This window comes from Rhinolophus sinicus, chromosome 5 (genome assembly GCF_057876585.1).
Source record: "Rhinolophus sinicus isolate RSI-liver-muscle chromosome 5, RSI-T2T, whole genome shotgun sequence".
NCBI classification, from domain to species: Eukaryota; Metazoa; Chordata; class Mammalia; order Chiroptera; family Rhinolophidae; genus Rhinolophus; species Rhinolophus sinicus.
Window position 1 is genome coordinate 40,562,943 of NC_142505.1, and position 13,932 is coordinate 40,576,874.

The 13,932-nt window shown below is 39.3% G+C and overlaps 1 protein-coding gene across 1 annotated transcript in view; it reads left to right on the forward strand.

Moving 5' to 3' along the window:
- The window catches only part of FGD5 (FYVE, RhoGEF and PH domain containing 5), a 108,152-nt gene extending 104,792 nt beyond the window's left edge, over positions 1 to 3,360 (forward strand). The window contains exons 20-21 of the mRNA XM_019746997.3: positions 2,421 to 2,575; positions 2,950 to 3,360. Of these exons, the coding sequence (XP_019602556.2) occupies positions 2,421 to 2,575; positions 2,950 to 2,986 (192 nt within the window). The 3' untranslated portion in view covers positions 2,987 to 3,360. The remainder of the gene's footprint in view (positions 1 to 2,420; positions 2,576 to 2,949) is intronic.
- Positions 3,361 to 13,932: the final 10,572 nt, after the last annotated feature.

The window sequence follows — 13,932 nt, forward strand, 5'->3', positions numbered from 1 at the left end:
CCAGACCTTTTTCAAAACGAATGGATCAGTTTACACGCCCCACAACAATGGGTGTAAATTTGGGAGTTCTGGTTGCTCTCCTTGTTTGTCAGCACTTGGTATTGTCAGTCTTTAATTTTAGCCATTCTGGTGAGGGTATGGTAATATCTCTATGTGGTTTTAATTTATATTTTCCTAGTGACTAATGATATTTTTCATGCGCTTATTAGCCATTATTATATTTCCCTCTGAAAAGTGTCTGTTTAAATCTCTTGTGGGTTAAATCTAAAGTAGGTTAAATCTAAAGTAGGTTGTCTTCCTGTTATGGAGTTCTTTATATATCTTGGATACCAGTCTTTTGTCAGCTAAATATTTTGTGAATATTCTCTCTCAGACTGTGGCTTGCCTGTTCATTTTATCAATGAGTGAATCTTTTGTTGAAGAAAAGTTTATAACTTCAATGAAATCTAGTTTATCCACGTTTTCCTTTATGACTGTTGCTTTCCATGTCCTAAGAAACTTTTGTCTACTACAAGTCACAAAGTAATTCCCCTGTATTTTCTTCTGAAAACTACTGTTTTAGCTTTTACATTTATTTAGGTCTATTTCAAATTTCATGTTTTTCCCATATGGATATTCAATTGTTCCAACCCCATTTGTTGAAAAGACTTTCCCTATTTTATTATTTTGTGTCTTTTTTACATATCAAATGACTGAATACGTGTGAGTCTATTTCTGGGCACTCTGTTCTATTTCACTGATATATTTATCAGTCTTTATGCCACCAAACTGTCATAATTACCATAACTTTATCTTAAGCCTGAAGTCAGGTTGTGTAAGTCCCCAACTTTGTTCTTTTTAAAGATTGTCTTAGGTATTCTAGGTCTTTTGTGTTTCCATATAAACTTGTCAATTTCTACCAAAAAAAAAAAAAAAAAAAAAGAGTGCTGAGATTATGGCCGGGGATTGTTAAATCTATAGATCAGTTTGGGGCGAATGGGCATCTTAACAATATTGAATCTTTCAATTCATGAATATGGTATTAATCTTTATTTAGTTCTTTCTCTTTTAATATTTTGTAGTTTTTAGTATAGCAGTCTTAACACTTCTGTTCTTGCATTTCTGTTAATTTTATTGCTAAGTATTTTGGTTTTTGGATACAATTTTGAATAGAGTTCATTTTCTAGTTGTTTGCTGCTAGTATTAAAAATTGATTAACCCAAAAACAAAAAACCAAAAAAAAATTTTTTTGAAAAAGAAAAATATTTTTTATTAATCTGTGACCTTGCTGAATTCATTGTTAGTTCTAGTAGTTTTATATTATAATCAATCCTGTCCTTTGTAAGCACAGATAGTTGTACTTCTTCCTTTCTGATCTTTGTCTTTTTTTTCTTTTTCTTGCCTTAATGCAATGCCTAGGACCTTCAGAACAGTGTTGAATTTAATTGGAAAAAGTGAACACGCTCTTGCCTTGTTCCCAGTCTTAGGGGAAAAGCATTCCATATGTCACTATTAAGTATGATGTTAGCTGTATGTATTTTATAGATGCCCTTATCAGATGAAGGAAGTTCCCTTCTACTCTTAGTTTGCTGAGAGTTTCTATCATGAGTGGATGTTGAATTTTGTCAAATGTGGTTTTTGATCTAGCAATCTTTAAAAATTGATTCCCTTTTATACACAAACTCTTCTCCCCTCCCTCCTCCTCCCACAAGCATTCTGCTATCCTTAATTAATTATATCTCTCTGTGTGGTTTTGTAAAGTTGTATTGTTTATGAATATGTATTTTTACATAAATATGTGTGTATATAAAAGTATCTTTATATATAAAAGCTCTTTTTATTAGCACTATGATTTTAAGGTCCCTCTGTGTTCTCTGGGTACACCTCATCGCACTGTTAGTGTCTTCATAGCACAGACACCCTGAGCGCTCCACACTGAGGCCCTGCGAACCAGGGTGTGGGGCAGTGAGTACAGAGTATGTTATCAGAAGTAACTGTAGAAAACTAGGTGAGTCACTGACTGATCAAATCAGTGGAAAGCGTGTGGGGTTAGAAGGTGGTCATGAGTCTAAATTCTCACTCTCCCCCTTACTCGCTGGGTGACCTTGCGGAGTTATTTACCTTCTCTGTGCTTCAGTTTCTTCTCAGAATGGGGGTGACACTTTCTGTGATTGCTGTGAAGATTATACAAGATAATGTGAAGGTGAAAATGCCTGGACTCTAATAGGCTGTCACAAAACAATTAAGTTTCCTTTTCTCCTCATGCCTGGTCCTGACAGGAAGGGTGGGTGAAGAATATGTGTGTGGTTATTTTACTGTGGCCCAAGCGTGCTCCACCCAGAAGGTCTCATTGTGCACCTGAAATTGGAGTTGTCAGTGCTAAGCTGTTGACTGTATATAGTGCCATGTTTAATACCAGTTTTCCTTTTTGCCCTCTGCAGGACACAGTGGCCATGGAGAGTATGCCTCTGCTCGGGTTCACCATTGCCCCGGAAAAGGAAGAGGGCAGCAATGAAGTAGGACCTGTTTTCCACCTTTACCACAAGAAAACCCTGTTTTATAGCTTCAGAGCAGAGGACACCAATTCAGCTCAGAGGTACCAAAATACCTCGTCCTGTATTTCTTGCCTCTCTTTCAGAAGGAAACAGGGTGTTCCCAGGACTTTGGCTTCTGTTCTTCTCCAGCCATTCTATCCCATTGAGTCCCTTTGGGCCACAACAGAACAGCGAACTCCCGATTCCCAGTTGTCTGATTCTTTTAAGTTTATGATGATCCATTCAGACAGGCATGCACTGATCCAGAAACTTTGCACTGTGTTACAGGCCTTTGCTAAATGCTGGGAAACAAATATGAATATGACATGGTTCCTGACCTTAGGCTAATGGTAATTTAGTTTAGTCACTTACAGGTTCTGTGACCAAAGTCACAGGCAGTCAAGACAACAGGTATCCCTCCTCTTCTGTTTTACAGGTGGATCGAGGCCATGGAAAATGCAAGTGTATTATAGCAGTTATCAAGCCTGTGGACTCAGAATAAACTCTTAGGTTGTTATGTGGACCTTTCCAGAAGCCAATCCATGTCTCCACTCAACTGGACACACATTGGATTCAGCATGGGGGCCTGATCTTTTCTGATGGAAGCCCCTCGCTCACACCTTCACATGTGGAATCCTTAAGGGATGTTTATGGACCGCCCCTTTTCTGTCTTCGTGTTTGCCACCCCACCCCGGCATAAACTATTTCCTTACGCAGCAGTGAGTTAAAACTTAGTAACATGAAGACGTGGGACCAATAGAAAAGTACATTTTAGAAATGCAGGCTTTTTAGTAGAAACAAGCTTTTTCAATTCTTACTCCTAGTAAATAAACATTGTCACCTTTCATATTGTTGATTTCGGTGCCTCAGGTGAAACAAGAAACAACCAGTAAATAACAGCTACTCTCATTGAAAGCACTTTATTGTTTTACTGAGCTACAACCTTCAATTTTATTTTTTCCAAGCGATCTCCAAGTGAGTCCTGTGGACTAATTTGCCACCAGTACTCGACAAGGGTGTACGGAAAATTGACTTGTGCAAAACTGGCTGTGGCGACACTCGGAATGGGGGTCCTCCTTACTGCAGATGGTTCTGCTCTGGATAGGAAGGAGACGACTTCCTCCTCCATTTGATCCTGTGAACCTGTATACTGACAGGACTTAGTAAAGGAGGACTCCCACCTTCCCATGGTGGTCCTCAACACTACACCAGTGCTGGAAGCTCGGCTGCTGACAGATCGGCCCCCACCCCGGAGGTCACTGCAAACCCTCCGAAGAGACAGGGTCTGCTTTATTTATTGTGTGCCTTCCTGAGTTTTACCCCACACGAGCTGACAGCGTTATGTTTATAAAAATCTGTTCTTATTTTTGACACGGTAATCTTGGCTGTATTACCGAAGCCTTGAGAGAGAGAAAAAGAGAGAAAAGAAGATGTGATCAGCAGGTGAATTTGTGGTCTTGGCCAATGGTTCTGAACACGTGCGAGAGCACAGAAGTAGTTGGATTGAAGATAACTCTCTGGGCTCCTGGGGCTCAGTCACCTCCCGCTGATGACTGCTGCTCATTATGCTGGAAGTATTTTTACATAAAACAAATTGGGGGTGGGGGGCGGGTGGGATTCCTTGTTATTCTCATCGAAATAAAAACAATCATATCATTTTCTGATATCCTGTCCCCATCCTCCTGCTGCCCTGCCCCCTAGAAAAAGGCATTTCCCAACAAACCTTTTGTAAAAAGTACTATCTCAAGGAGTAATTTACATTAAATATTTTCAGGGGAGTTTTGTTTTCTAGTTGGCTGTTCTTTAAAAACGTTTGAATTAAACAATTAATGATTCAAACTAAGTGATTGATTAGACAGGTCTTTTTATTAATTTTTGAAGGCTTAATTCCAATGGAAACATTTTTATCATCAGACATAATTAAATGTCTTTTTAGACCCTCTGAGCATTTTTTAAAATTTTTTTAATAAGTTTCAGGTATACAGAACAACATAATGGTTAGATATTTACAACCCTCACAAAGTGATAACCCCACCAAGTCTACTACCCATCTGACACTGTACATAGCTATTGCAGTACCACTGACTATATTCCCTATGCTGTACTTTATATCCCGGAACCGCACGCACGCGCGCACACACGCACGCACGTGCTCACGAGGTCCGACAATTAAGTTGGTGAACTCATGCTAGAAAAAGTGCTACATACCTCATTCCAGAATATCACTACAGTCCCCTTCGAAGTACTCCCCTTGGGAAGCTATGCACTGATGCCAGCACCTAGTACACCCTTCAAAGCAATTTTGGAACTCTTTCTGAAATGGACATCAGAGCTGTTGTCGTATTACCTACCCTTGATGTCCTGAATGTCATCCAAATATCTTCTTTTCAATATTTCCTTTATATTCGGGTAAAGACAGAAGTCATTGGGGGCCACATCAGGTGAGTGGGAAGGGTGTTCCAATAGTTACTTGTTTACTGGCTAAAAACTTCCTCACACACAGTCCCATGTGAGCTGGTGCATTATCGTGATGCAAGAGCCATGAATTGTTAGCAAAAACTTCAAGTCGTTTTCATCTTTTACACAGCCTTTTCAGCACTTCCAAATAGTAAACTTGGTTAACTGTCCAGTTGGTACAAATTCATAGTGAATAATCCCTCTGATATCAAAAAAGGTTAGCAACATCGTTTTGACTCTTGATGTGGATTGACGGAACTTTTTCGGTCGTAGAGAATTGGCTGACTTCCATTGTGCACTTTGACATTTTGTTTCAGGATTGTACTGGTACACCCATGTTTCATCGCCAGTGATAACACAGCCCAAAACTTCATCTTGCCTCTCCAAAAGGTCTTGGCAAACTTCGACTCTGCTTTTGTTTGTTGGTGAGCTCCTTTTTTGCACACACCTTGGGACCATTTTTGCACACACCTTTCTTATGCCAAGATTTTCAGTTAAGATTTTCCTAACTGTTTTTCTAATGATGTTTACTTGGTCTATTATGCTTCTCACAGCCGATGATTTTGACGCACAATAACGAAGTTTTGCAATGTTTTCATCAATTCTGCTCATTAATAGCTGCCCTGACCTCGCCTCATCAGTGGCACATTCTTTCCCTTCAGAAAAACATTTAATCCATTTGTACACTGCCATTTTCTTCATGGCATTATCCCCATAAACTTGGACTAACATGTCCCTGATTTCACTTCCACTCTTACCGAGTTTAACAAGAACTTTAATGTTTGTTCATTGCTCTAATTCAAGCTCAGACACTCTCGCGACGGCACACAAAAACACGCAACAATAATGAATGCCACTCAGGAAGACACCGCCACACATCAACACAAACACAGCTGTGAGACACTGATATACTGAGGTTATGAAACCTTACCGAACTGTTTGTATGGTGCTGCCAATGTAAGTGCATGATGGCAAGTTCGTGAACTTAATTGGCAGACCTCATATATATAATACACATATATTATAATTGACATTCAATATTATTTTATGTTAGTTTCAGGTGTACAGCACAGTGGTTAAGCATTTATATAATTTATGAAGCAATGCCCCCTGATAAGTCCAGTACCTATCTGACACCCTACATAGTATTTAAACTTTATTGATTATATTCCCCATACTGTATTTCACATTCCCGTAACTATTTTGTGACTACCAATCTGTACTTCGTAATCCCTTCACCTTTCTTGCCCATCTCCCAATCCCCCTCCCATCTAGCAACCATCAGTTTGTTCTCTGTATCTATGAGTCTATTTGTTTTGTTTGCTCATTTATTCTGTTCTTTAAATTCCACATATACATAAGTGAGATCATATGGTATTTGTTTTTCTCGGTCTTACTGCACATAGCATAATGTCCTCTAGGTCCATTCATGTTGTTGCAAGTGGTAAGATTTCATTCTTTTTTATGGCAGAGTAATACTCCATTGTATAAATGTACCACAATTTCTTTATCAGTCTATTGATGGGCATTTCAGTTGTTTCCATACCTTGACTATTGTGAATAGTGCTGCAGTAAACGGGTGCATTTTTTTTTTTTTTTTTTTGAATTAGTGTTTTGGATTTCTTTTGGATAAATACCCAGGGTTGGCATTGCTGTGTCATAAATTCTGTTTTTAATTTTTTAAGGAACCTGCATACTGTTTTCTATAGTGGCTGCACCAATTTGCAATCCTACCAAGAGTGCACAAGTGTTCCCTTTTCTCCACATCCTTGCCAGCATTTGTTGTTTGTTGATTTTTCTTATGATAGCCATTCTGATAGGAGTGAGATGTTATCTCACTGTGGTTTTAATTTCCATTTCTCTGATGATCAGTGACATTGAGCATCTTTTCATATGTCTGTTGGCCATTTGTATGTCCTCTTTGGAGAGATGTCTATTCAGATCCTCCGCCCATTTTTTAATTGGATTGTTTTTTTGGTGTTGAGTTGTATGAGTTTTTAAATAAATTTTGGCTATTAACCCCTTATCAGATATATCACTGGCACATATCATCTCCCATTCAGTAGGATGTCCTTTTGTTTTGTTGATGGTTTCCTTTGCTGTGAAAAAGCTTTTTAGTTTGATGTAGTCACATTTGTTTATTTTTCCTTTTGTTTCCCTTGCCCAAGGAGATATATATCAGTAAAAATATTAGTAAGGGTAATATCTCAGAGTTTACTTCCTATATTTTCTTCTAGGAGTTTTATGGTTTTAGGTCTTACATTTAAGTATTTAATACATTTTTAGGTTATTCTTGTATATTCTGTAAGATGGTGGTTCCAGCTTCATTTTTTTTGCCTATATCTGTCCAGTTTTCCCAGGACCATTTATTAAATAGACTATCTTTACCCCAATGTAAGTCCTTGCTTCGTTTGTTGTAAATGACCATATAGGTGTGGATTTATTTCTGGGCTCTCTATTCTGTTCCATTGATCTATGTGTCTGTTTCTATGCCAACACCATGCTGTTTTGATTAGCCTTGTAGTATAATCTGATATCAGGTAGCATGATACTTCCAGCTTGGTTCTTCTTTCTCAGGATTGCCATGGCTATTCGGGGTCTTTTATGGTTCCATATAAATTTTAGGATTATTTGTTCTAGTTCTGTGAAAAATGCCATTGGTATTTTGATAGGGATTGCTTTGAATCTATATATTGCTTTGGGTAGTATGGACACTTTAACTATGTTAATTTTTCCTATCCATGAGCATATTATATATTTCCATTTATTTGTATCTTCTTTAATTTCTCTCTTCAATGTCTTATAATTTTCTGAGTACAATTCTTTGACTTCCTTGGTTAAATTTATTTCTAAGTATTTTTTTTTATGCAATTGTAGATGGGATTGTTTTCTTAATTGCTCTTTCTGATAGTTTGTTATTGGTGTATAAAAATGCAACTGATTTCTGATTAATTTTGTATCCTAGTACCTTACTAAATTCATTTATCAGTTCTAATAGTTTTTTGGTAGAATCTTTGGGTTTCTCTCTGTATGTCATACCATCTACAAATAATGACAATTTTACTTCTTTCCTATTTGGATGTCTTTTATTTCTTTTTTTGTCTGATTGCTCTGGCTAGAACTTCCAGTACTATGTTGAATAAAAGTGGTGAAAGCAGGCATCCTTGTCTTGTTCCTGATCTTAAGAAAAATGCTTTTAGCTTTTCCCCATATTATCTGTGGGTTTGTCATATGTGGCCTTTATTATGTTGAGATGTTTTTATTTCCACTTTCCTGAGAGTTTTTATTATAAATGGATGCTGGATTTTGTCAAATGCTTTTTGTGCATCAATTGATAGGACCATATGATTTTTATTTTTCATTTTGTTTATGTGGTGTATCAAGATAATTGATTTGTGGATATTGAACCAACCTTGCATACAGGAGTGAATCCCACTTGATAGTGGTGTATGATCTTTTTAATGTATTGCTGAATTCAGTTTGCTGATATTTTGTTGAGGATCTTTGCATCTATATTCATTAGGGATGTAGACCTATAGTTTTTTTTGTTATGTCTTTGGTTGGGATCAGGGTAATGGTGGCCTCATAAAATGAGCTTGGGAGCCTTCCTTCCTCCGGGATTTTTTGGGAATAGTTTGAGGAGAATAGCTGTTAATTCTTTTTTGAATGTTTGGTAAAATTCACCTGTGAAGCCATCTGGTCCAGGACTTTTGTTTTTAGCTTGTTGATTACTGATTCAATTTCGTTGGTAGTAATTGGTCTGTTCAGATTTTCTGTTTCTTCTTGATTCAGCCTTGGAAGATTGTATGCTTCTAGGAATTTATCCATTTCTTTCAGATTGTCCAATTTGTTGGCGTGTAGTTACTCATGACCCTCTGAGCATTTGAATAGTCCCACAGACTTCAGCACCAGGCAGTCAGGATTTCCCCAACCTGCCACCTGCCACCACCCGTTGTCAGTGTTTGAACTCCAGGTAGGATTATGTGTAAGTCATTTGAAGGCCTCTTACCGTACAACATCCTATTTCTGATATTGTGTAAAGAAGAGGTAATAAGGCTTTTATTTCTCAGTGAATAGTTACCAAAACACAAACAAACAAACAAACAAAAAAAAGCCCTGGGTTGTAGATCAAACACACTGGATAGGTGTTGTAGAAGGAAGTGGCAGGGGCCAGCAAGATCTTCCATGGCTTGTGTGTGACTGGGCAAGGACCTACCTGGTTTTCCCTGACCTTATCTTTACCTGTCCTTCGCATGGTTCTTTGTGTACTTGTGTCAGCTGATTTCTACTGACCAACGTTTCTAGTTTCTTCTCCGCCCTTCTCTGTCAGGCCCATTTTACATGTCTGTCACCCAGCTGTCCATGGGGCCTGGATGAAGTAACTTAGATGAAGCTGCCCAATTGGCTTAACCGTGCTCTTTCCCAGTGGACCCAGAGGCTGGAGAAATGACCAGCTTTGTTACCCCAGGTAGCAACACTGCCCAGGACCCCCATAGTATCTGCTTTGCCCCGTTCCCCAGGCAGAGCAGCGCCTTCACTGTGCACCTCCAGCAAAAGCTGTTTCTCAGGAGGAAGCAGTACTCTGCCTCGCTGTAGCTCACATTAGACCTTGGGCCCTGGGCAAGTCACTCACCTCAGAAGCTCTGAGCCTCAGTGCCTTCATCTGTCACCTGGAGACCATTCCCACTTCCCAAAGAGTTCAGGGAATCAAGTGCAAACCAACCATTTGTGTAAATGGACTAAGACCATAAACCTGTGGGGAAGGGCACAGCATTGTTATAGAAAGAGAAAATAAAGTCATGGGCCCTGCTCTGTGGCAACAGAAAATGAAGACATGTAAAAAAAAAAACAACCTTCCTTACCCATTAAAATGTCAAGAAAGACAAAGCAGGCCTGAAGAGGGCCTGGCTTGGGCAGGCTGAGTCCTTTCATCATTGGGTCTTTTCTCCCCTCCATTTGTTTTCAGTGGCCTCTCCGTGAGCTCTTCATACGTGGATCAGGAAAACACAGACCTCTGCAGGTTTGCCCTCTGCCTGCTTCTCAGAATCAATAAAATGATAAAACTCAGGGTTTTACTAAAAGCCGGCAGCACTTAACATTATGCTGGTGCCACACCTTCGCTGCAGACTGAGTATGTTTTTCCAGCCTACATCGGTCTTATTAATTAGGAAGAATTATTACTAATACAAAGCACATTAGAAACACAGTGGTGTCCAAGGAAATTGGTTGAGCCCCTGGGTCCTAATAATTCTTTTACATATCAGAAACATGCTCTGAGTTGCTCTGGTCAGGCTGACAGACTGACCGCTCATCTCCCTTGGATCCAGCCTAGTCCCGTGTGCAGGTGTGGAGTGAGGGCCTGAGGCACAGGCTGACCTGCGCGCATGCACCGTGCAAGCCAGTGCCGAGGACCCCGGCTGCCCGGCTACAGCCACTGAAGGGTAATATTATTGTCCTTTCTTCGTCTACTCCAGTTTTTCATTTGATGACAATGTAAATGTCATCGCTGAACACTGAAGCCCTAAATGGAGACTGAAGCCACCTGGGCTAGGAATGGCCAGAATAGAGCCCAAGGTTTTTTCTGCTACAGGTCAAAGTAACAACATGCTGGAATATTCTGTGAATTGATTCAGCCTGTGATGTGCACCTTCTGGGATCAGGTAAGCTTCTGTGCTTCCATGCATTAATGGTCAGTTGAGAGATGTGTCCACACTAAGATGTATGTTTTCAAGAGCAAATAAAAGGAAACCAACTTCACACTGGCTTAAACAATTAGGAAATTAGCTCGATAAGAGGAGGTGCAAAAGCAGGGCAGGTTCAGGGTTAGAGTATCCTGAAGAACCAAGCTCTTTGGGTATCTCTGACCTGCTGTCCATTGTCAGCTTGATGCCTGGGCTGGTTCCCGAGGCTGGTCAGTGGCTGCCACCATGGAGGGAGAGCTTGACTTCCTGTGGCTAGCTGTTTCTTCTTCCACACCACACTTATTCCTGTCCTCTCCTGAGCTGGTCAGTGGAAAGGGGCCCACTGTGACTGGCACAGACCAGTCAGTTGGGTGGCGGGAGTGGGATGGCTACTGGGGATTCACTCAGTGTCCGCCCTCTGGACCACATCTGGAAAGAGCATGGTTTGGATTAGTGTAGTGAAAGGGCTGTGCCTTGCCATGGATTTGGGGGATGATCTGTGACAAAATAACTTACAGGCCAACTATTTGGGCATCTATCATATACTTTTGCTAAATGTTACTATAAGTGGTATTGGGAGGCTGGTTTGATATTATTGATCTTTTAAGCCCCTAATCTAACAGAGTTGTTGAATCAGCAGACAAACAATAGTGACCTCTCATGGGATCCTAGACCTTTCTGTGATTAGCAAGAAATAATGGCAAGCATCTCAGCATGAAGTGCTCTAAGCACCTTATCACTGTTACTTCATTTAATTTCCCCAGGACCTGCTGAGTCCTATTATTATCCCCATTTTGCAGATGAGGAAACGGGGGGTTAGAAACATTAGGTCACTTGCCCAGGATCCCCTTCTCAGTAGGTATGGAGTAGGGCCCAGTGTCTACAAGTGCCCCAGCAGACTGTGCAGGTTGGTTATCTGGGGTTGGGTCTGGGGAATTTCATAGAAGAGGTGGTAGTTCAGCTGCACCTTGAGTAAAAGCTTAGCTCAGTCATGGGCAATGATCTCAGCTTGTCACCAGACTGGGAATCTGGTAGAAGTGCCAATTACAGGGTGTATCTGCAGTGTATATTCAGATCTTGGCTCAAGAAAAGTGAGATCCAAGAATGTCTGAAATGACATAGGCATGAGAGCTGGTGCTCGTATCACCACACAGGATTGCAAGACACTTCTTAGAATTCGACACAATGCCAAGCATTGTAAGGAGAAATACATGGCCAAAGCAGTGAACATTTGAGGAGGAAACCAGCCTGAGTCAGACACAGGAATATCACAAAGGTGGTGCCCAACCAGTAAAACACCCCCTTCCACACAACTCTTCATTGGAGAAGCTTAATGAGCTCTTGGCCACCGTTATAATGTCCTGGTGATCACGGGAGAGACTCTGCAGAACAAGTTCTCTACATAGTCTTGATCTGTTCCTTGTACAGATAATTTGATGATGTCTTACAGGAAAGGACATTCATTCTGTGTTGACAAAGCAGCACAATAGGCCTCTAATCATCTTTCAAGGATGCTGTTGTAAGGGAGCCAGTGTGCAATGGCCGCACCTCCCAGGTGAGAGCAGCTTATACAAAATCAAATCTGTATTAAGAAAGCACTATAAACAACTTTTTTAGCCTTGTTTTTTCAAATTCTGAGAGTGGGTCACAACCAGCGCCCCCCCCCCACAAACCCCCCACTGAAGAGAACAGAGCAGCAGAATATATATCCATCATTCTTAAGGACTATTTTGTGACATTTTTGTTTCAATCGTGTGTATATACACACACATATGATATACTGATTGATGTAAAATGTATTTGTACTTAGATTGTGGTCAAAAAACTTATTTAAACAACTAGCTTGAGTATCAGGTAAGAAAATAAAGCACAAAGTTGCAGTAACACACATAATAAGCCAGAACAAAAGACTTTATTAAGGTCACATTCAAATGTAATGATGTATTTCCAGTTTTATTTTTTGAATGCTTCAAAAATATTGCAAAGGGGAAAAAAGCGTAAGATTCAAGGTAAAGCTACACAAATTCTTTTGATCAAGAAATGGATACTATAGCAATTAAAAATAGGAAAACCCTACCATCAATATAAATTATAAAATTCTCCAGGGGCTAAGAATTGCAAATATTAAACAGAGCTTTAAAATAACACATTTTATGCCAGGATCTCCAATAGCGTATTTTCAACAATGACTACTACTATGGTTTATATAAAGATTTCCAACTAAAGTGCAAACTGCCCTAAATAACCTCAACGTCTCTTCAAAATTGGGATCTCACCTTCAAAGTACAATTCACATTCTCTCCAAAAGTGGACTCAGAGGGAAGTTCATCTAATACCCTCAACAGTTGTGTCCCAAAATCTGTCTTCTGGTAAACTGTAGGCAATAAGCCATGAGTTCCTTAAAATTCTTAAGTAGCAGATATGAGCAGTATATCAGGATTTAAAAGAACTGCCATCTCCAGTTCTTCAAATGTGTGGCCCTTCAAATCCAATGACATACTTAACCCCTAACAATACCAAACTAAAATTCATGAATGTGTAATGGAGCTGCCATGCTGTGAGAAAGCATACATGAAAAAATAAATTATCTCTTGATTGCTATAGTAATTGACTATGCCCCAAAGCATGACAGTTGATTATTCTAACATGTATAATTATGCAAGTTATTATAGGCATAGATTAGGCAGCTCTTTTAAAGATACAGCTACAACATGTCAGTGTGACCCTGAATCTTACTTTATGGGGCAAGATGAAAAATGACCATTAGTTTACACTACAGCAATTTGACTAAATCTCAAACTTTCACCCTACTCAACAAAGATCTTCTATTTTTACAATTATCAAGATACCACTGTCTCATCCTATGGGTCCATTCCTTGCTACATCCGATCAGAAATATATCCCCTCCTGACAAAAGAAGTGAGGAAAACAGCCTTTTAAATATCATTTTTAAAAAGTTCCCCCCCCAAATGTCCCTTGATGATATAAAGCTTTGTGAAAAATTTTAAAAGTCATTTTCCTCTTGGGAAAACTAAAAGGATAAAACTTGTAATAAATGATATAACATACTGTGTTTTTTGACAAGTTTTCTTTGGGAGAAAAATCACGGTAAAACATTTGCTAAATAGCATATTTCAGATTTATAAACTTAACATTGTGCATTAAACATTTAAAGTTTATTATATAATTTAATAATTATAAGTTGTGTAATGATTTATATAATTATAAACTATTACATAATTTAAGGTGTTCAATTCAGGGTTTCAAAGTCAAGTTTTGAG